Source organism: Oryx dammah, unplaced genomic scaffold (assembly GCF_014754425.2).
Source record: "Oryx dammah isolate SB20612 unplaced genomic scaffold, SCBI_Odam_1.1 HiC_scaffold_29, whole genome shotgun sequence".
Classification (NCBI taxonomy): domain Eukaryota; kingdom Metazoa; phylum Chordata; class Mammalia; order Artiodactyla; family Bovidae; genus Oryx; species Oryx dammah.
In genome coordinates, this window is record NW_024070213.1 from 73910400 (window position 1) to 73934731 (window position 24332).

The window sequence follows — 24332 nt, forward strand, 5'->3', positions numbered from 1 at the left end:
TTTGTGTGTGTGTATGGTGAGAACATTTAAGATTTACTCTCTTATCAACTTTCAAGTACATAATATAGTATTGTTAATTATGGAGAAGGCACTGGCCGCCCACTCCAGTACTCTTGCCTGGAAAATCCCATGGACGGAGGAGCCTGGTGGGCTGCAGTCCATGGGGTCGCTAAGAGTCAGACATGACTGAGTGACTTTACTTTCACTTTTCACTTTCATGCATTGGAGAAGGAAATGGCCACCCACTCCAGTGTTCTTGCCTGGAGAATCCCAGGGATGGGGGAGTCTCCTGGGCTGCTGTCTATGGGGTTGCACAGAGTCCGACATGACTGAAGCGACTTAGCAGCAGCAGCAGCATTGTTAATTATGGGACTTCCCAGGTGTCTCAGTGGTAAAGAATCTTCCTGCCAATACAAGAGATACAAGAGATATGGGTTCAGTCTCTAGGTTGGGAAGATCCCTGGGGGAAGGAAATGGCAACTCACCCCAGTATTCTTGCCTGGGAAGTCCCATGGACAGAGGAGCCTGGCGGGCTACAGTCCATGGGGTCACAAAGAGTCAAACACGACTTAGTCACTGAGCATGCACACACAAGATAGACACACATGTTCCTATGATGGCTGAAGTTTGTGGATAGGGAAAGGGATGTCTGGCACCCTATGGTTTTGGTTGGTTTCTCCTTTCTTGCTCTTTCTGACATGTCAATAACTTTCTCTGAATAGGAAGAATTAAGTGTTATTTTAAAAATTTTGTTTAAGCTAAAATATAAATTGCATGTAATAGCAAGACAGAATTAACACCTCAAGAATTGTTCTCTCATTTATAAATGAAGAAACTGAAGCTCAGAGCAGTTGTTCTATTTAACTGGGGCCTCACATCTAGCAGGTGGCGGAGCTCAGAGAAAAGCCCCAGATCTTCATTCTTCCTTCCTTCACCTGAGCAGTTTGATGTACATTTTACCAGGGAAACTGGAGTCATTCCTTATGATGATTTAGTGATGCACACACAAATCAACATTCAGAAGCCTGTTCTGACTTTCTTTTTATGAGTTTTAAATAGAGCATAATGGCCATTGAAAATAAATCTTTGGATTCAAAACTTGACAATGTCCTTCAGCTCTGTTCTCTCTGTTAGATTACAAGGACATATTTCCATTTTATTGCAAATTGAACATAAGCAGTTTTACTGCACAACCAGAAGTTTAGCAAGATCACTTTAAGTTTCAAGCCTCCAGATTTGTCTTGAATGAACTTGAGGTTGTATGTGTGTCGTGTGTGTGTGTATATATAACCATTTTCAATGGAGTGTTGAACTGTTTTTAGATTGGCTGTGAACACTTGTCTAGTGGTCTCAAACTGTAAACTTATCTGCATCTGAATTATTTTCATTTTTAGGACCAGATCTTCATGGAAAATGTGGGTGCAGTGAAGCAGCTTTGCAAATTAACCAACAACCTTGAAGAAAGAATAGAAGAGTTAGAAATATGGAACAGAAATCTGGCCAGGCTAAAGCGGCTCAGTAGTTGGAAGTCCTCTGCCAGTGAGGCGAGCTCAATCAGGTACCTCCACGACTGCCACAGAAATGTGGAGAGAGGGAGAATGAGGGTCTTTCTATAACTAGAAAGACCTTTCTATAATATCTGAATGGTTTGTCTACCAAGCAGCAACCATCACTTTGTTTTAATTAAGTCTCTATTCTTCTTTTAGAATGAATGTTTTGAAACACAGTTATTTTATGTGATAATTTTCTTATTTTTTCTGTTGCTGCTTTTAAGATAAAACAAAATATAATGGATCTGTTTAAGAGTGGTGATTATAGGATGCACTACATTTTAACAAACAAACCCTCTCTCTTTTTAACAAGGAGAGCGGACCATTTCTAAATTTAGAAAACCATGTTTGATCCTCAGGGACAAAAATTATTCTATTTTTTATTACTTAAGGAGGTAAGTGCATATTTTCTGGGGTATAGTTTTGAGAAAAAGGGAAATGTAAATTTTAATGCATGTACTTATATTTACTAAAGTTCTTTTACACAAAAAGAACTCTCAGTTGCCTTGACTTTCCTTTTTAAAATTACCACTGTATTACAAAAAAGAGCCATACTGCTGTGTTAGTGACAGCCTGTGCCTTCGTCATATAACTCCCTGAGAGGCATTTGATTTGTAATTAATTTTTTCTTTCTCTTTTTAAAGCAAATTTAGCAGAGCTCTTAGTGCATCTTCTCCAAAAAGGACCATTTCCAAAAAAACCAGCAAGGTAAATAGACTTAAAATCATAATGAATAGAGATAATATTTTCTATTAAAATGGAGTTTATGAAAATTAATCAATAATTTTTTTCATCATTTATTTGTTGATGGCTTCTCTAGTATGTATCCTTATGCACAAAGTCATTTAAATATTATTCCTTTAATAGATATTAATTGGTTTTTCAAAGAGGAGGTTAGGGACATTCATTTCAGAAATATTACTCTGCCAGTTTTTGTGTATATATTCCCCAACAAGTGAAATTCATCAGCAGATGACCCTGGGTTATAAGACTTGTATGTATTCCTTGACTCGACTTAGTCCCTTATCTTTGGTTCCAAAAGATCCCAAAGGGATGTCAGTTAATCTCTAAATCTCTCTTTTCCCTTTGATATTTGGTACTCTATATGCAAATAGAGACTAGGTATTCACTTGCTTGCAAAACTTAAAATGTGGCAATTTTATTAATGAATGGAGCATTTCATCAAATAGGATAACATTTACAGTAAAAAGTGAAGGTTAATCATTTATTAGCTTAAAGGACAGCCTCTCCATGGCAGAGAAGTGTCAGGGAGGGGGAAGCTTCAGTCCTCTCTTCCTAGGTGCATTCATAGAAAGCTGTGAACTTCAGCTTATGCCTCAGCGCCACTGATGTTCCCAGAAGATATTTATGACCTTCATCTATATCTTCTTAAGGGCTGACCTGATATTTGGGCCATTGTCCTGGTTTACTCTCTACTTCTTCTGTATATCGCTGAACTATTCTAAGAGGATTTAAGAAGAGTTCAGTATTCTACCACAAAGTACTAAAATGCTATGGTACAGACAAGTTTCTTGGTATATGCCAACAGATATAAATACATGGATAAATAAACATGTAGAAGTGTTCTTGGGAAAGTTTACTTAATTGCATTGGGAAACAGATAATACCATGAACTTCAAGATGTTCAAGCTGGATTTAGAAAAGGCAGAGGACCCAGAGATCAAATTGCTAACATCCCTTGTATCACTGAAAAAGTACGAGAGTTCCAGAAAAACATCTACTTCTGCTTTATTGACTATGCCAAAGCCTTTGACTGTGTGGATCACAACAAATGGTGGAAAATTCTTAAAGAGATGGGAATACCAGACCACCTGACCTGCCTCATGAGAAATCTGTATGCAGGTCAAGAAATAACATTTAGAACTGGACATGGAACAACAGACTGGTTCCAAATCGGGAAAGGAGTACATCAAGGCTGTATATTGTCACCCTGCTTATTTAACTTCTATGCAGAGTACATCATGCAAAATGCCAGGCTGGATGAATCACAAGCTGGAATCAAGATTACTGGGGGAAATATCAATAACCTCAGATATGCAGATGACACCACCCTTATGGTAGAAATTGGAGAAGAGCTAAAGAGCCTCTTGATGAAACTGAAAGAGGAGAGTGAAAAAGTTAGCTTAAAACTCAACATTCAGAAAACTAAGATTATGGCATCCAGTTCCATTACTTCATGGCAAATAGATGGGGAAATGATGGAAGCAGTGACAGAATTTATTTTGGGGGGCTCCAAAATCACTGAGGATTGTGACTGCAGCCATGAAATTAAAAGACGCTTGCTCCTTGAAAGAAAAGTTATGACCAACATAGACAGCATGTTAAAAAGCAGAGACATTACTTTGCCAACAAAGGTCTGTCTAGTCAAAGCTATGGTTTTTCCAGTAGTCATGTATGGATATGATAGTTGGACTATAAAGAAAGCTGAGCACCAAAGAATTGATGCTTTTGAACTGTGTTGTTGGAGAAGACTCTTGAGAGTCCCTTGGACTGCAAGGAGATCTAACCAATCTATCCTAAAGGAAATCAGTCCTGAATAATCATTGGAAGGACTGATGCCAAAGCTGAAACTCCAGTACTTTGGCCACCTGATGTGAAGAACTGACTCATTTGAAAAGACCCTGATCTTGGGAAAGATTGAAGGAAAGAGGAGAAGGGGACGACAGAGGATGAGATGGTTGGATGGCATCACCGACTCAATGGATATGAGTTTGAGTAAGCTCTGGGAGTTGGTGATGGACAGGGAAGCCTGGCATGCTTCAGTCCATGGGGTTGCAAAGAGTCAGACATGACTGAGCAACTGAACTGAGCTGAACTGAACTGAACAGATAATAATAGTGGCTACCTTACAAAAATAACTGATAGGATTAAACGACCTAAAGTCCTCAGCACAATACCCAGCACATAGCAGGTTACTCAATAAACACAAAATAGTAACAATATTGTGTAGGAAAGGTGCTCTTTCTACTAACCCGTTTGCAAGGGAATAGAAGGAACTGTATCTACATCAATGGAGGCCCTAATTGGAAGGTACTATTTGGTTCCTGCGGGCTTCCCTGGTGGCTCAACAGTAAAGAATCCACCTGTGATGCAGGAGCCACAGGAGACTCAGGTTGGATCCCTGGGTCAGGAAGATCCCCTGGAGGAGGGCATGGCAACCCACTCCAGTATTCTTGCCTGGACAATCCCATGGACAGAGGAGCCTGGCGGGCTACAGTCCATGGGGTCGCAAAAGTGTTAGACACAACTGAGGCGACTTAGCAAGCACACATGCATTTGGTTTCTGTGTAACCTTTGTAGCAACCATCTTGCTCCTAAGGGGTCTCTTTCCTTCACAGTTTTCTCAGGATATTAACTACAATACATGGTCCATGAGAACAGACTCTGTGTCTGCCTTCCTCACTCTCTGTCCCCAGGGGCTGGCACATAGTGTGTACTCAAGAACTATTCATTAAATCAATGCATGAATGGAGACCCAGTCTGAAAATGTTCCCTCTAGGCTAACAATCTAAATTTAAAACATTAAGAGATTTAATGTCTTGGGTGCATGGGTGGCGGGGGTGTTGGGGTGTGAACACAGAGTCCAGGACTTGTATAGACATTGAAGAGCATCCATTCAATTCAAAGACCTCTTATAGTCACTGTCTTATGCCTGTGGAGGCAAAGGTGAGTAAGATGTGGCCTTTTCTAAGGAATTTTATGCTAGGGACTTCCTTGGTAGTCCAGTGGTTAAGACTTTGCCTTCCATGCAGGGAGTGCAGGTCTCCCCCACCCAGGGGGTTGGGGGAGGAAAGATCCCACATGCCTTGGGGCCAAAAAACCCCAAACAGAAAACAGAAGCAATATTGTAACAAATTCAATGAAGATTTTAAAAGGGTCTACATTAAAAAAAAAAAAATCTTAAAGGAAAGAAAGAAGTATAAAGTAGCCAGGGAAAATCAGAAGAGAACAAAAAGACCAGCTGTACCTGGAAGTGATAAATAAAGTAGAAGCTCAGAGCACTGCGGGAGTAGCATGGGAGCTGGGCCTTCAAGGGGGCAAAGCTTTGGCTGGAAAGTGACGAGCTGCCGGAGCAGGATGGAATGACACAAGCCAAGGTCTGGGAGCCGGTGCTGGCTTCATGGACTAGGTGGGAGTTTGTTAGGGAGGAGAGAGGTTAAGGCTGAAAATGAGTTAGTCTCAGTTTCTGGATCACCAGTTAAGGAGTTCATTTGGTAGCCATGAAGACCTTTCGAATAATAACATAAGTTGTGCAGTGTCTCCGTTCTTTACAGACAGGAAAAGGGAGGCAGCATGGCATTGAGAATAACAGCACATATTCTGAAAGTGTTAGTTGCTCAGTTGTGTCTGACTCTCTGAGACCCCATTGACTGGAGCCCAGCAGGCTCCTCAGTCCATGGAATTTCCAGGCAAGAAAACTGGAGTGAGTTGCCGTTCCCTCCTCCAGGGGATCTTCTCAACCTAGAGATCAAACTCGCATCTCCTGCACTGCAGAAAGATTCTTTCTGTCTGAGCCACCAGGGAAGCCCCACAGATTCTGAAGCCAAGTGTTTTTTGGGTCAAAGCCTGGCTCTGTAACTTATTAGCTGTGTGATCTTGAGTGAAGAACTTCGCTCCCTGAGCCTCATTTTTCCCCATCTCTAAAACAGGGATGAGAACAGTACTTGCCTTGTAGGGTTGTTGAGAATTATTGTGAGGTCCAATAAATTAGTATACATAAAGCACTCAGAAGCGGCTGTGGCACGTAAGTGCCATAAAAGTGTTCACCATTAGTATTTTCAAACCCACTCTTTCAGTGATTCTCATACTTTGGCATATATCAGAGTCTTCCAGGGAGCTTGGTAAAATACCAATGTGTGCTGTTGACTTGGGTGAAGTCGGAAAAACCTCAGAGTTCAAGTAAAAATTCACTGAGGACATGGAGAAGGAGGGCGAAAGGGAAGGAACTGATGCAGACACTTTTCATTATCCTGCTTCTTATAGATTCCCAGCCCACACCTCAGTCTGAATGGAAACTTATTGAATCAGAATGTTTCAGGGCATTTAGATTTTTAACAAGCTCCATAGTAATCTTCATGCAAACTTGAATTGAGAACCATTACACTGTTAATTAGATCCACCCAATAACTCTGTAAAGTTGGCAGGTATGATTTCATCCTTCCTTTTTTATTGATGAAGAAATGAGGATCAATGACACTTCGATGACTTGTTCAGGGCTTGACTCCAAGTCTGACTCCAGGTCTTGGGTGATTTTCCTATATTAGGTCAAATGATTTGGAACAAAACCACAGAGATTTAAAAGTCTGGCACCTTTAGGGAGTAGGCTGGGAGGGAAGCTGCTATCCTGAAATTAATACTATTTAATTCTAATCCATTCAGTCAATCCCACTGAGTTCCTTCTGTGTGCAGAGCACTAGCCCAGCATCCTGAGAACTGTTCCAGGGAGATGTAGGAAATGTGTAAACCATCTACGTCTTAGTATTCAGTGGTGGTTTAGTCACTGAGTCGTGTCTGACTCTTTGTGACCCCATGGACTGTAGCCCAACGGGCTAATCTGTCCATGGGACTTTTCAGGCAAGAATACTGGAGTGGGTTGCCATTTCCTTCTACAGGGGAATCTTCCCCACCCAGGGATTGAACCTGGGTGTCCTGCATTGCAAGTGGATTCTTTAGCAACTGAGCTATTGGTATTCAGTGAAAGTGAAAGCCACTTAGTCTTGTCAGACTCTTTGTGACCCCATGGACTATACAGTCCTTGGAATTCTCCAGGCCAGACTACTGGAGTGGATAGCCTTCCCCTTCTCCAGGGGATCGTCCCAACGCAGGGATTGAACCCAAGTCTCCCACATTGCAGGCAGATTCTTTACCAGCTGAGCCACAAGAGAAGCCTATTGGTATTCAAAGTGGCTTCTTATTGCACCTATGAATGAGTCAGTTATAGCCCTCAAGATTTGGGTAATTGTTAAAAAGGGTACAGATAATCCCACCCACAGTATTACACTGAAGAACATTTTCTCTATGCAGATAATCTGCCCAAGAAATTCAAAGACCAATTTAAGCTTTTTCTTGTCTACTGCCATCCTTCAATTCCCTTCTTACCCTGGACCCCCAGGAGGAAGGAAACATAACACTTTCTATTGCATTAGTAGGAAAACTCATATTTAAAGAGCTTATATTTAACTGGGCAGAAAACCTCTCCTGTCTCTAGTCAGATTCCTCACCAACTGCACAGCTGTCTATCTTAGTTCTGGCTCATTCCTCATGTGCAAGTTTTTAATGCCAATATGTACTGGTCCTAAAGGTTTATCTTATTCACTTCCTAGAAAGTGTAATTTACTTATTTTCATTTCCCTCTACAGTGTTACTCATCATAGTACTTTATGTGTATTTGCTGAAGGGATATAAGAATAAATAAGACATAGGCCCAGAACTGTTCTCAAAAATAGGTGGCAGAATTGGATACTAATATATATGCTCTAAGGAGTAATTAATAGTATTTCATGCCACAAAAACCTTTTCTGCAATTTGTCATGCTGCCTGAAATTCTTCCATTGGGATTTATTCTATCATTTCTTGAAGGCATTTTGTTTTTCGAAAGTATCTTATTAAAAGAAACGGACCTCTGTGTTCTGACAGTATCTTGTCTGGCAGGTCCTCTTTTCTCATAAAACTTCAAGAATAAGCGCTAAATAATGGCACAGACAATCGTCCTGCAGGGAAAAGAGAGCGTGGCCTGGAGGGCCAAGAAAAGGGAAAGACCTGGCTTTGAAAGAACTTCGTTTTCAGAGAGGAGGAGGAAGAGATAGGCTGAAGGCAGCAGCAAAGACCCCCTGGGGAGTGAGTCTTCAGACATCCTTCTCAAAGTTGGTGTCACTGACTTGTCATTTCTCATTGCTGAATTTTTTATAGGTTTCTTTTTCAGGAAAAAAACAGTCATGTCCTAACTGGGTTTTCCAGAGCTTGGTTATAACCCTCATTGCTGTGATGGCATTTTGGTAAGAAAAACATCAGTGTTATTCTACGTCAAGCTCTTTTTCTCTTTCCATCTTCCTTTCTCACACATGGATTGGGGACTGACTTTCTATTTACTTTGAAGACTGAGAAGCCCTTTAAACCAGGTGTTGGTCTTTGATTTCGCTTAGAGATGAAGGAGTCCTTTGTAAACTCATTCTTTGAAGGAAAAAAAAAAAAGCACAGGCTTTCTGCTCTTAAATATGAAATGATCTGTTTTTATAATCAACTGACTATTTTTCACTAGCTCATTGTGGCTTTCATGTTTGTGTGTGTGCACGTTATGTGTGTGCATAAGTGTGTGTACCCTGTTTAGTCCTGCCCTGCAAATAACTGTTGCAAAATCTTTGCTCTCCTTTCCCATCTACTTGGAGGAAAAGAGTGAGTAAACAATCAGGTACAATCCACTCTCCCCTGGATACTTACATTTGTTAGGATTCTTCTGGGTTTTGTGCCAAAAGAGACCATGAGATTATCCCAAGATATGCAATATGAAATTCTAGCCAAACGTGCTAAGCAGTTAAAGCAAACAAATACAGAAAGGACAAGGTACTTGCTAGGCAAGTACTGGATACCGTTGGTCTGCCATTCCTCCTCCACAGGAGGAAGAGTCATGCTTTTGTGGGATGAGAGGTTTTTCTCAGGCCTTTGGTCTTCAGGCCTGTGCTGCCGCAGTGAAGGCTCCTCAGCCTTTGAGCCCTGGTCATCTTGCCTGTGTCTTCCCTGCCTTCTGGTTTCCTGTCTGACCGTTCACAGGGTAAAATGGGTATTTATCTATCCCTCCAAAATGCTGTGTTAGTGTGGGAAAGGACTAGCTCCTGGGCCATGTCCCAGATGAGACAATTATCCTCAGAGGCTAAGTAAGCAATGGGCCCAAGGATGCTTCCGGTTCCTTGAACTAAGGCAACTTCTTAGTTATAGGAGACATTGTTGGTCTCTGTACCCTTCTCTCCCCTCAGCATTTTAACTTTTCCCCTGCTACTGCCCACTGTGGGAAGCATCCCCACGTATTTCACACCACTACATAGAATTTCCATAGAAGCTGGTGTACTTTTTCCTCTCTCCTAAATGAACTTGTCTTCTGCTAGGATTTTCAGTTCAGGAGAGAGTGACCACCTTGACCTTTCACAGACATGCTTAACATTCTCTAGAGACACAGGTTCCCATGAAAGCCAAATGCAAAGCTTATAGGAAGTCTAATTTTGACATGAAGAGAGTGCTTTTTAAATGTGCCCATCAGATCTTATGAATTCCAATGTTGTTGACCTTCAGGACCAGAAATAGGTGGTGTTAGGCTTATTGTCTTGTTTCCAGCCTGTGGTGTACCCGAGACGGGTCAAAACCCTAAAGAAAGAAGCAGATGTCTATTTTGGTGTATGATCCTAGAAGCTGCCTGGGCCATGCATTGACGCAGATAGCAGATGGATCAGAAAACATATTTAAGGATTAATAGTAGGGAGATAGAGAATGGGGAATGTGGGAGAACAAAGTCAGGGAGACCGGACCACAGCAAGTAGTTGCCACGGCAACACAACAGATTCTGTCTGACGGCGTCTTTGGGGCTCAGCATGGCTTTTACCAAGCAGCCCTGTGCCCGCTGGGTAATAACCAGCTGCTTCTGAGAAAACTCTGGGAATTCTTTCTCTATGAGCTGAATTAAAATGGGGGGTACATTTCTTTGTAGGCATTTAATGATGGTAAACCCACTACCTTTGATGGGGAACAAAATAATGAGGAGTTGAGTCTAGGGAACCAGATGTGACATTGAGCTGGCAGGAGGTCAAGTGAGGGCCCCCTCTGTCCACACACAGTGGGATGGCAGATTTCTATAGTCACCGCCCCCCCTCCCCCAGAGAGGAGGATGCTGAGTGTTGGGATGTGTGAGTGGTATTAGGAATAGCTTCCCAAAGCTCAGGACCTTTGAGGAAAGCCTCCACTTGGATGTATAAGTTCCGATTATTGTGGGGAACGATACACTCATTATTTTGAAGTCACATAAAGTGGAAATGGATACTTTATGGCACTGCTTTTCCTTCCTCTGTCCAATTTGATGCACTGTGCTCTCAAAAGACAGGCTTCAGGAAGATGTCAGAAGCGGCCAAAAGGATTGGTACCTACCGCTGACTAAATCTGTGTGGCCTTTCATCTCCCTGCACCACCACGCAGCCGCCTCCACTGGGGATGTGAACTTTACTCTGACTTTTTCCTGCAAGGAGCAGAGGGCTTCCTCCAGTGCTTGACACACTTCCTCTTGTAATCTTCCACTAGTGACAGACACTTCTGAGACAGCTTGCCAGTGTCAGGGGGCTGCTTGTGGAAAAATGCGTCAGCTCCACCTACCCCAGGAACCTCTGAGCTCCAGGAAGACTGGGAGATTGTTCTTACCAGGGCAAAGAAGCAGAACTATGCTGGTTTCCATGGCCGCCCGCCCCCAGCTCGCTCATCTGTGTGGTCTGGGAGGGGACATCTCTGGCAGCTGGTTATGTGAGATTTATCTGGAATCAAATCAGCCACATAACTCTTTCTTTTGTTATTTTTTTAAACAGTGGCTTGACGATAGTCTCCCTTTACATACTTAGCTTAAAAGATCAAGACCGATGTACCCCAAGTGCCCCTTCCAGGTAAGAGTTCCCATCTTGTTTTCCTTTGGAGAGGACTCTTGAAGGCCTCTTTTGTTAATTATTTTATTCTCTTCCTCCAGCAACCTCACAAGCTCTCAGGAGCCAGCTCTGCCCTCCACAGCTTCCCCTTCAGGTAAGATCTCCACGTCGGTCACCTTCAAACCCAGCCTGGGTTTCATGTGAATTCTCAACAGAAGAACCAGCCTTTCAGGTTAACCTTGTCACTTCCCTCCCCTCTGCCTGATGCTTTGCAGCACCTAATACAACCCTGGCAACCACACTGCCCTCCTTCCAAGTACCTGAGATCACTTTCTGTGAGATCCTGCCATGTCAGCAGACTTATTGCTGCCCCATCTGGAGAACAAGAAGAGGCCTCTCAAGCCCCATGCAAAGACAGTCGGAGGAGCAGGAGCTGCACCAGGGGCCATGGGCAGGTAAAGAACAATCAAAGGGTAACAACAACTAGTGCTTTGAATCTGAGGGGTTTGTTCCCCTTCCCAATGTTTACTTGGTTAGTCTGTTAATGAGTCTAGATAATGGTTCCACTCCTCCGTTAGGGGTGGCAAGATCTTTAAAAACACAAATGCACAAACTTGCAATCATTTCAGTTCAGTTCAGTTCAGTTGCTCGGTTGTGTCCGACTCTTTGTGACCCCATTGACTGCAGTACGTCAGGCCTCCCTGTCCATCACCAACTCCCGGAGTTTACTCAGACTCATGTCCATTGAGTCCGTGATGTCATCCAACCATCTCACCCGCTGTCTTCCCCTTCTCCTCCTGCCTTCAATCTTTCCCAGCATCAGAGTCTTTTCCAGGAGTCAGTTCTTTGAATCAGGTAGCCAAAGTATTGGAGTTTCAGCTTCAGCATCAGTCCTTCCAATGACTATTCAGGACTGATTTCCTTTAGGATGGGCTGGTTGGATCTCCTTGCAGTCCAAGGGACTCTCAAGAGTCTTCTGCAACACCACAGTTCAGAAGCATCAGTTCCTCATCACTCAGCATTCTTTCACGTCAAATGATTACATTTACAACATTGAATGCCCCAAATATTGAAGTGCTGGTGGATTCATGTGAAAGGGTCTTATTTGTTCTTTGCCAAACAAGATAGTAACGGTAGCACAAGTGAAGTCATCATGTGCAGATGGGCAGAGCTTAAAAAGTGATATAGCATCTGGGCCCTCTATCCAAACCAAGTGTGACAGGATGTAAATGGCTTTGAAGATTCTAATGAGTTCAGGGTAAGCTTTAAGTCCATGAAAAAAAGCTTTCACTTTCAGGTTATCTTCTTGGGACATAGACACACACACACACACACATACATGCACGCATGTGCGCACGCACACACACACACACACATACACACGCACACACGCACACCTACATACTGGTGCTCTTTAAGTATCAGAATGTTCATGTTAAAAACCCTGAGAATTCCCTGGCGGTCCCGTAGTTATGACTCCATGCTCCCACTGCAGGCAGTACAGGTTCAGTCCCTGATCTGGGAACTAAGATTCCACATGCCACAAGGGCAAAAAAAATATGGAAACTTGATTAAGGACAAAATTATCTCTGAAAGGTCAAATACTGCACATCTAAATGTATAGTGAGTTATTTTTCTTCAGAAATTCCTTCTGTACACACACATATTAGTCATGTGTGCATTGCTCAGTCATGTCTGACCCTTTGCAACCCCATGGACTGTAGCCCACCAGACTCCTCTGTCCATGGGATTCTCCAGGCTAGAATACCAGAGTGGGTAGCCATTCCCTTCTCCAGGGGATTTTCCTGACCCAGGGACTGACCCAAGTCTCCTGCATTGTGGGGAGTCTTTACTGACTGGACCACCAGGGAAGCCCATTATAATAATGGTGATTATGCTAATAATAACAACACATACATAGCAGTGTGACTTATCAATTAGAATGCTGTGGTAACAACTCCCAAATCACAATGCTTAATGTGACAAAAATTTATTTGACTCTATATCAAATGTGGATCAAAAGAGGGATCGTGTACATCATGCTAGTCAGGACTCAGCTGGTGAAGCTCCTTCTCAGTACATATTTCCAGAATCTCGACAGAGGTGGTAAAAGAATAGGGCAAATTGCGCATTGGCTGTTAGGGCTTCCGTTAAGTCACTTCTGCTTACATGTTATTTGCCAAAGCAAGTGACATTGGTTATGTCTAATTTAAAAACTGTTGGTGTTTTTAAATGCAGACCTACACATGCCTGGGAGAAGAAGAACCAGAATATTTTTGAATAGCCCAAATTATGAATGACGTTATTATTGTCAACAGTTGAAGTTTGGGGGCAGCAATGTAATTTCCTCTATTATTTTATATTTGAAGCTTGAATAAATAAAGCTTCTACAAACCATTGTTATCACCATCATCAGTAACACCATATTATGAGGTATTACTACTGTAGGCCAGGCACCGTCATAAGTAGTCTACGTGACTAAGTTGTTTAGTTCTTGAAAGCTTGAAAGATAGGCAGCTTTATGATCTTTTTTCCCCCAATAACAGAGCTAAGGCACAGAGAGTTTTCCTCAAAGCTACAGGAAGCAATGTTTACACTGATTCTCTCATGAAAGCAATTTTTGATTGAACTTGGAAACAGATGCATCACTATACAATGAAGATAAAAGTTCATTTTAAAGAAAGAAATTAATTTCAGTCATCACATCCTCAATGGTTTTAAATATGGAAAAATCCATTACTGTCACAAAAATCCCCCAGAACCTTCATCTCTTGTTTAGAGCACATGGAACCTTGTGGCTGGTCAATTTTCCCTTACCATGGGAGTCCACCTTGGGGACACTTGGTGTCCTTTTCTGAGAGCAGTGCTCAGATGAGACCATCTCACTCATGTGAGGTAGATAATCATGGATCCTGAACATAAAGAGGTTGGACACTGGCCCAATCTTCACTTCCAAAAAGGTTTTTGACTTTTGTGCAAATTCACTCCTATAGCCACCATCTCTTCCCATCAAGGGGAGATTGAGAAGAGCAGGCCTTATCAAACCAGATGAAGATTTGCTGCTCTCTGCTCTGGGAAAATGAATATCTGCTCACCTTATGTTTCCATAATGATGAGAAACACTGGAGAGGCTCCTGGAGAGAGAAGATCTGCCCCAAGCGTCTGGCTGTGTCCTCCTAGACACAGCAGTCAACTTCTCTGGCTAAGAATGGAGTTGAAGTTCTGCTTTATCAGGCTCTCTGACACCCTGGGCAACTGTTTCCTTTTCTCTCTTTCCACTTGAGAAAAAAAAAATGGAAAGGACTGAAATGTTCTGTTTACTCTCACCTTCAGGAAACTTGAAAACTCTGGAGGATTTAGAGTTATAGAAGGTCACAGAGCAGCTACTCCAGCGGTGTCCTGATTTTTTGACCCTGAGATTATGAATCCATTATGCTTTTACAATTATTTGACTGAAAAAGTATTAATATATAGAGGGAGAATGTAACTGTAAGTTCAGTTAGGCTTTCAAATGAATTGTTTTTGTTAATCTAACAGCAACATGTGAAAAGTGGTATATATCTATGGGAGAGATGTTACTTTTAAAGTTCACAACCAACACCACAGACCCCTTTATGCAGTCACCTGGGGTTCCAAAGTCCCCAGGTCAGGAGGAGCTCTGATTTGTACCAGCTTATCCATTTTACTGCTGATGGAACAGAAGCTTAGCACTTTTCTTAAGATTCTGCTGTGAATCACGAGTAAAGTTGAAATCGAAATCTAGGTGCCCATCCCCACCATTCAGCCTCTGTTTATTTGGGCTTGTGTGTGCATCTACCTGAGATTAACTCCAGAAGATGCAGAAAGTGTCTATTCTGTGGTTCTAGAAAGCAATTTCAGCTCCCTATGCCTCCTCCCCTTTGCCTATAGCCATTTTAAAAAAAATTAGGAAAATACAGCTAATTAGGTCTTCCCTAATGGCTCAGATGGTAAAGAATCTACTTGCAATGCCAGAGACACAGGAGACCTGGGTTCGATCCCTGGGTCAGGAATATCCCCTGGAGAAGGGAATGGCAACCCACTCCAGTATTCTTGCCTGGAGAATCCCTTGGATAGAGAAATCTGGTGGGCTACAGTCCATGGGGTCGCAAAGAGTTGGACACAACTCAGCGACTAACACTACTACTACTGCAGTTGATTCACAAGATTGTGTTAGTTTCAGGTGCACGGCAAAATGATTGAGTTACATTTATTATAATATATATATAATTTCCAGATTGTTTTCTACTATATGTTGTTATAAGATACTGAGTATAGCTTTCTGTGCTGTATAGTAGGTCCTTGTTGGTTATCTGTTTTATATATAGTAATGTGTGTATTTTCACCCCAGTCTCCTAATTTATCTTTTCTCCCCTGTCCTCCCTTTTCCCCTTTGGTAACTGTAAGTTTGTTTTCTATGTCTACGAGTCTCTCTCATGAATAAGTTCATTTGTGTCATCTTTCTAGATTCCACATTTAAGTGGTATCACACGGTATTTGTCTTTCTCTTTCTGGCTGACTTCACTTAGTATGATCCTCTCTAGGTCCATCCATGTTGCCGCAAATGGAACTATTTTATTCTTATTATGGCTGAGTAGTATCCCATGGCTACCCACTCCAGTACTCTTGCCTGGAAAATCTCATGGACGGAGGAGCCTGGTGGGCTGCAGTCCATGGGGTCCCGAAGAGTCGGACACGACTGAGCGACTTCACTTTCGCTTTTCATTTTCATGTATTGGAGAAGGAAATGGCAACCCACTCCAGTGTTCTTGCCTGGAGAATCCCAGGGACAGCAGAGCCTGGTGGGCTGCCTTCTATGGGGTCGCACAGAGTCAGGCACGACTGAAGCGACTTAGTAGTAGTAGTAGTATCCCACTGTGTGCCTATAGCCATTGAGATGTCGTTCCCACTTCAGATATTTTTGGGGGTCTGAAGAAAGGCATTTCCCCCCCGCTGATGTTCCATCTCCCCACTCTGTCCAGGGCACCATGTTTCTAAATCCAAGAGCAGAGAAAGTCAGGCAAATATTTGTTTCAACCAGGTGTTTCTGGGGCATTTAGACCAACTACAAATTTACAAATACATTTTTCAATTAAAAAAAAATGTAGAATAACCTTCAGTAGGATGTGGAGTAATATCTCATAGTTTACCAAGCCCCATAACACACTTATGAGCCTCCTTTCTGAAGAGTAAGAATACTAGTAAAATAAACAAAGGGAAATTGACATTTTTATGACATGTTGAGCTCAAGCCATTATTCTTCCTTTGGGCCCGAGTTGATTGCTTAAAGTGTCTTAGAAAGGTTATACCCCCTCTTCCCTTACTTAATAAAAGGTTTGAGTAAAACTAACAAGTGGAAAGCAGGTACTTCAAAATATTCAAGTTATATTCTGAGGAACTGAGTATGTTGGAGTAGATTTTAATCTATGGAACTAATAAAGATTTAAATAGGCAACAGAATTAGATATTGAAAAGTTAATTGCCTATGGGAAAAAGCACCAACATAATTATACAGGTTTTAGGAGATTTGGTAAAGTTTTTAAAAATCTCACACAACAAGAAACATCTGTAAATCATGCTTACTTTGATTTGGAGACCAGATCTGAGAAGAGCCAGTGGTTGAAAGAAAATGTTTCCCTGTGTTAAAGGACTCAGTCATGGATTGGTTGGGCTTATTGACTTTTTCTTGGCCTGAGTCTATTTCAATCAGGCAAGAGAAAGGTATCCAAAATGCTGTACTGGGACTCAGCCATCAGTATGGTTTTACAAGTAATGCAATATACACATTCTACCATGACAGGATATGCTTTGGTTGGACACCATCTTAAATCTTTCTTCTCCAGAAGTTTCTAATTTAGCTTATGGGGAGATCTCATCTGCTGATTGTGAAATACATCTCCAACTTTACGATGAAAACCATTGGGAATGTATATTAAGTTTATAGGGAATGTTGCTAGAAGCCTCTTATAAAACGAGAGCTACTCCTGTATGACTATAGGAGAATTTATAGTTTTCCAATAGCCAGTCTTTCAGAATTGAACAGTTTTGCCTCAGAAAAGTGACAAAGTAGAGGTGTTTTATAGGCGACTTAAAATTTATTAGTTCCAATCTTGCTTTTGAAAAGCCATTTTCATAATTCTAAGCTGCAAGCTCAACTTCACCCTTTTATTACCATTAAAAAATACCTTATCCCGTCAGAAGCTAAATCCTATCCTAGGGTTCTATGTCTCCAGGAATGTGGAAACACGCTTCTGTATAAAATAAGGCAACTCTGTAGTTCGGCTGCCAGACTTTATAAATGAGCCGTTTTCCTGCAAATTCAGCAGGAAAATAGAATAAAAGGTAAGGAAAAAAACAGGATACATAAGTCTGGTTTCCTCTTCTCTTTATGCCTCCTTTGCCTTGTAAATTAGCCTTCTATGGAAGTAATCATAAACAAAACTCATAGCAGGAAACATGTGCTTGAAAATTATTATTTGAAGAGCTGGAATCCAAGTAATCTTGAGGCTTTTTAGACAGCACATATATTTATATGTAAAGGGAAATAAATATTCAATTTTCTAGAAAATCAGTATATATTAAGGTCCATTTCTTCTTAAAGAGAAGTATCACACTGGGGAAGATTCTTAGCAACCTGGCCTTGCCTTCAGTTGTCTCATTCCCACTTGCTAACGAGATGAAAAAGTCCAGCTTCCTCATCTACCCCCAGCATCCCTCTGCACCCAGCCCCTAGGGGTTTCTCCTTTGAGTGTGGAAGAGAAAACATTTCTCTACAGGATACATGGTTGGCTTTCTCTTCTCTCTTCCTCCCTCTTTCTTGACGTCCCTCCTTCTATCCTTCCACAAATATGTATTGAGTACCACAGATGAGACTGGCATTGTCGAATGTGGGAATACAACAATGAATGAGAGGCAGTGTTCCAAAAGCTCACAGTTGGGTGACTGGATAAGTAAAGCAGCCATTCCACTTCGTGTAAGAAGTACTAACCAGGACAGGCAGAGACACTCAGGAATACACACTAGCTTTGCTCTCTCTCCTGAAATTCCATACAGAAACTAGTTTCACATCTTGTTTCTTTTTCATTCCCATGAAAACAGAACATGTATTAACTTATATCTCTTGTTAAATAAGGTTAATGTCTTTGTGTTTTGCCCAAAATTATACTGAAAAACATAGATATAATTTAATGCAAATGAAGGACTGCAATAAAGAGGACATTTACTTGAAAAAATCTGCAAATTTAAAGAAATTATTGAAAACACTTTAAAATTCTTTTGTGAGGTTAGCTTAGCAACTCACTAAATGATGGCTTTCACTATCCACTTTAAAAAGATACACTTTTTTTTTTTCCACAGCCTTAACAACTATTATCTGAATGGTTACCTTTTCAAAATTGCTTTTAAAATGCCTTTTTGGCTCTGACAGATCATAACCACTCCCCTGCCTTTCTTCGCCATCAGTAAACTCTGGCCCCACACCAGTGATTTGATTCTTCTTCTCAGATGACTTCAGCTCAGTTTTTGCGTTGGGTGTGTGCTGAGTCCATTCAATCATGTCTGACTCTGTGAGATCCTATGGAATGCAGCCCAACAGGCTCTTCTGTCTGTGGGTTTCTCCAGGCAAGGATACTGGAGTGAGTTGCCATGCCCTCCTTCAGGGGATCTTCCCAAACCAGGGATCAAACCTGTGTCTCTTATGTCTCCTGCATTGACAGGCAGGTTCTTTACTATTAGCACCACCTGGGAAGCTTAAGCTTGCTTTTTTTTCTGTGTGGATCACATTATGCTTGGAGTTATAGATAATTCAAAGAATGCTAATAGAGGTTCCCTATTCTGGAGTTCTTTCTTTTTCTTTTCTTTTGACTGCCCTGCTCAGTACATGGGATCTTAGCTCCCCTGACCAGGGATCAAACCCATGCTCACTGCAGTGGAAGTGAGAGTCTTAACTGCTGGACCACCAGGGAAGCCCTGGAGGTGTTGAGAAAGGGCAAAAATACATGAAAGTTAAGTAACAAAACAGAGATAATAGCCCATTGGTACAGTGATAGAGAAGATATCACTAACTGGTCACCACTTTGAGGATTCAGTAATAATACACACTATAGCATAATAATAATACACCCTTCACTGGAAAGGCTGGAGCTCCGAGCTACAGTGATCTAATTCAGGGTGGTGTCTTAGTTGGCTAGAGCTGCCAAAATAAAATGCCATAGACTAGGTGGCTTAAACAACAGAAATTTATTTTCTCACAGTTCTGGAGTCTAGAAGTCCAAGATTCAAGGGTTACCAGATCTGATTCCTTGAAGTTTCACTCCTGGGCTCAAAGAAGATACACAATTGGCTTTCTCTTCTCTCTTCCTCCCTCTTTCTTGACGTCCCCGCTTCTATCCTTCCACAAATATGTATCGACCATCACAGCTGAGTGTGGCCTTGTCGAATGAGGGAATATAACAGTGAACAAGAGGCCGTGTTCCAGAAGCTCACAGTTGGGTGTAGAGAGATGCCTTCTCTCTGCCTCTTTGCAAATTCTCTCCTCCGTACACACAAGGCTTTTCATATCCTAATCTCCTCTAGTTATAAAAATGCCACACAAATTGAATGAAGGTTCATCCTAAGAGCTTCACTTTAATGTAATTATTACTTTAAAGGCCTATCTCCAAACACAGTCACATTCTGAGGTACCAGAGGTTAGGGCTACATATGTGAAAATTTGGAGGACTTTAATTCATTCCAAAACAGGTGGCTTTTTGGAGAAGGGCGACAATAAACCAGATCTGCAAGAAATGGCATCAGAGGCCCTTCCCTGGTGGTCCAGCGGTTAAGATTCTGTGCTTCCAGTGCACGGCGCCCAGGTTTGATCCCTGGTCAGGGAACTAGATTCCACACGCTACAACTAAGACTTGGCACAGTCAAATCGATTAAAGCAAATAAACAAATAGTGGCATAGGGATGTGATGGGTTGAAAAGTGAGAGAGAGAAAGGGTGGAGAAACATTCGACTGACTGACAAGCTAGGACACACACTGGGTTTCTTCTCATCTTGAACAAGCTTTAGGACTGACAGACACTTTCCTCTTCAACAGGCAGAAGCGCATCATTCTCAGCAGCAGAGGCACAGACCAACATTGACTGGAGGAGCGATTGTAAGTGCACATTGAAGTGACCCCCTTCTTTGGCTTTGTGGAGCGAGCAGGGTAACAACAAGCTATGAAAGTGATACTGGAGAGAGGCACAGGGACAGAGGCTGCACTCTGCCCCAAACACCTGTGGGGATTACATTGTTTTGTAATCAATGCCAACCTAGCTATTAAGGAAGCATTGGAAATGGTTGCATACTGCTAGGCATTTGTGGTTGATCTTCATGGATTTTAATACTTTATTTGAACTTTCTGCTCTCTTCTTCTATTCTTCTGCTAAGTTTTTAGTTGGTTTTCTGTTTTCTAAAAGAAAAAAATATCTTTCTTTATTGGCCAGATTGCATGTCCCATTGCACTGTCCATTTTCAATAAATTTCAACTTAGTAGGACTTCAATGATCCCGGTTTTCTTTTGGATGTTATGGGGCTATATTGGAGCTTGGGTTTTACTTTATTTTTTCAGTTTTCTTAAAATATACTGTAACAGCAACAAAAGCCTTCTCCCCTTCTCTTTTTATCTCATTTGAATGCAAATAGAATCTATCTATCTAGAAAACTCTTATTTCACCTTCTGTAATTTGGAGCCTGCACTGGAGCATAATGCTCTTTTCCTCTGCAGAAGTTTACTTTCTTTATTTCTTCTCAATTCAGGGATTGATACAACCATCAGTTCTATTCAGATTATGGAAATCCAGCAAATAATAGATCGGCGGTATTGCAGTAGAAGCCTCCAGTGCGGGTGTGTAAGCCTCCCCACTACCTCCCATTGTTTCTGGAATTTACTCAGGGCTCAGGGCTTTGGAGATTGGAAGAAAGCTGAGGTTACATGGCAAAATTGATGTGCGCTTACGTGGTTCCTCAAGTGGAAAACACATTTGTTACATGGTGGACGAGGGAATTGTAAAATGGTTGGTATTAGCAAATGTCAATAAGCCACGGCTCCAAAGATTACAATCTCCTGGTTTAATGGGTAAATCCAGAGCAAAAAGCTTAGGGGACAGCTCTCGGAGGCCACATACCATAGGCACAGAGCTGTTAGTTAATTTTATAGAAAAGGAAGACATTATTACTGATGGCTCTGAGTTACGAGTGAGCTGACATTTATATATTTTAATAACAAGGGATATTATTATTTTAAAGGCTGAAAAAACAGAGCATATCCTAACCTTTTCAGTTAATAGGAAAAAAATCTAGGCATTGCAAAAGTTTACAGCAACGTTCATCTCTTGTGTATCACAGGCATCAAGGTAATGATGAATCTAGAAGCACAGAGGGCAAGCACAGAAGCTTCAGTAAACACAGTATGCAAGTTGAAGGTATTAAGAATGGAGAGGCTTTATTTGATAAGTATTCACTGGTTTAGTTATGCCTGCTCATGTTTCAGCCTACAGGCAAGGCTGCATATTTTGCAGACCACAGGCTCTAGGTGCTTAGTCTTCAGTAGTTACAACATGTCGGCTGAGTAGTTGTGGCACACAGGCTCAGTTGCTCTGTCACATATGGAATCTTCACGGACCAGTAGTTGAACACATGTCCCCTGCATCAGCAGGTGGATCTTATCCACTGGATCACCAGGGAAGTCCTCTCAGCCTTATTTCTTTTTAAGCTTGATATAGCTTAGGCTTCAGGCTGATGGTCCCGACTTTTATAAAAACATTTTTTTTATATAATTTTTTTTCATTTTTGGCTGTGCCACACAGCTCGTAGGATCTTAGTTCCCCGACCAGGGATTGAATCCATGTAGTGAGAGTTCTGGCATCCTAACCACTGGACCACTGGGGAATTTCCTGGACCTGATTTTTGAAAATAACCTGTATGACACTTTATTATTTGTTTATGACCTTTACATTCATTATCTCATTGAATTCTCACAAAATCACACAAGGTTGGTATTACTTATCCACATTTTGAAGTTAAAGAACTTGAGGCTCAGTGAACCTGAACAAGTCAGAGACAGACATTAATTGGTTTGGTAGAATGATGTGATGATGAACAGTAAGATGATTTGGGTTCAAATTCCAACTGACAAGAAGTCCATTCTCCTTGCGTACCTGTTTCCCATCTGTAAGATGAGCATATTTACTACCTAGTAGTTGGGTTTCAGGGAAGCATGCAGATACTGGGAGGCAGATAGCAGGAAATGACTTCTATTTATCTAAGCTTCCTCTGGGAGGACAAAGTCCTCCTGGTCCCAGTTCACATCTATTGCTTTTAGTTTTGCTTTCTCATTTTTAACAACTCAGTTTAGTATTCATTAAAGAGAATTTAAAATGACTGGCCCTTTCCCCCATTTATCTGGTTTTATTTCTGTATATAATTCAAGGGATAGGAAAGTCACAAGAACTTGTATTAGATACAATGTGCCTTTTTGCTTGAGTTTTCATTATAATATGAATCAAAGGAACTCCCCCTTTTCCCCAACCATCCCACCCCAAGGGTGGGAGGAATCCCTGTATAAGCATTTCTATCCTGTGGTTTTCTCCATTACTCCATGATAATTAGGACTGTAATAATTTTACTTGATTCCATTTTTGAATGTACCTGGTATTTCCTGCTGATGTTGTCTAAAAGGGAGTGATTTACTGTATCAAAGCTGGTAGTTATTATTTCCAGTTCTTTCCAGAGGGACTATTAAGTTTGAGGCCTTTGCCTCATTGGTTTTCTGAAATCTCTGTCTCAAGGGAAGTGAAGTCATTTCCTATTGGTTTAGTTTTGTGCATTTGGTTGAGGATTTGACTTTCCATCATTTCTTCTGTGTATTCTAAGAAACCATGAATCTGTTTGTGGTATATTTGATAGAGTTTGATCTGAAAGAGATCACTTTGAAATTTGACAGGTATATCTCTGAAAAACATGAAACCATGCCATGTTAAACTTGATTTTCTATATCTATCACATATAATAGACTATTCACAGTTTATGTAGTAAACAAAAATAGAAAAAAGACTGAATCCTTCCCTGCATATTTTGATTTGTGATTTTATTTTTTCCCTTAATTAGGTCTGGAAATTACTATTACCATATTCCTGTTAATAAGTACACACCTACAAATGTCAAATTCTCTCTGGAAATCAAGTAAGTTCATAGCTGTAAAAGATAATTCTGTTTTTAATATATTATAATTATGTTTTTACTATCTGAATACCAAGGCTGAGTTTCCTTCACAATTTTATTAATAATTTAGGAGGTAGAAAGTTTTCAGTTTTAAGAACGACGATTGGGTTGAGAGGTGGGCCAGTTTGAGGGAGGGATTTTCAAAATGAAGCCTGGGACCTTCCAAGCTTCTTCCAAGGGATAGAAAGGCTCTGGGCTGTATGCTTACGCCTGCAAAGTGAGCCTGACCTTGGATTTGATGTTCTCAGGCTGCCGACTGCCCTTGGCTGTGTCCCTTTGAATTGGGGTGGGAGCTAGAGTAATAGCATGTTCCCTGGATGGGTGGGCTGCACATTTCTGTGAGCTCCTGGGAGCAATGCTAATGCAGACACCATCTACTTCCCCCCAGGGGAGTTAAAAAATGGAGTCAGAGTTTGGAGCTGGGCAGACCAGGGTTCAGATTTTGTCTCCATCACATTAATTCTGTAATCTTGGAAAAACCACTTATCCTCACTGAACTCCTGTTTATTCATCTATAAGATGAATTTGACATTATATCATCACATGGAGAGCCTCTGTGAGAATCAGTGATAATAATAGAAAAATTAATTACTACCATTTACTGAGCACAGACTATATGCCAGACACTCTACACTTTACTACTAGGTCATATAGTCCTCACAACAACCCTCTGAGGTTGGTGTTTTTTTTCTAGTTTATATTTTTTAGATGGGAGCACTTAGTTTAGAGAGGTCAAAAAGCTTGTCCTGAAAGTCAGAGCAAGTAAGTGGTGGAGATGGGCTTCCAATCAGCCCTTCCATTCGACCATCACTTTCCTGCCTCCCCAGTGAGGTGAGACCCGTAAGAACATTGCCCTGTCCTGGCACACAGCAGGCACTTCACA

The 24332-nt window shown here is 41.4% G+C and overlaps 1 protein-coding gene across 1 annotated transcript in view; it reads left to right on the forward strand.

Annotated features, from left to right (window-relative positions):
• The window catches only part of MYRFL (myelin regulatory factor like), a 120852-nt gene that overhangs the window by 93153 nt on the left and 3367 nt on the right, over positions 1–24332 (forward strand). The window contains exons 16-24 of the mRNA XM_040233940.1: positions 1395–1558; positions 2195–2258; positions 8481–8566; positions 11129–11203; positions 11284–11336; positions 11458–11637; positions 20283–20342; positions 20987–21074; positions 23336–23410. Coding sequence (XP_040089874.1) covers positions 1395–1558; positions 2195–2258; positions 8481–8566; positions 11129–11203; positions 11284–11336; positions 11458–11637; positions 20283–20342; positions 20987–21074; positions 23336–23410 — 845 coding nt within the window. The remainder of the gene's footprint in view (positions 1–1394; positions 1559–2194; positions 2259–8480; positions 8567–11128; positions 11204–11283; positions 11337–11457; positions 11638–20282; positions 20343–20986; positions 21075–23335; positions 23411–24332) is intronic.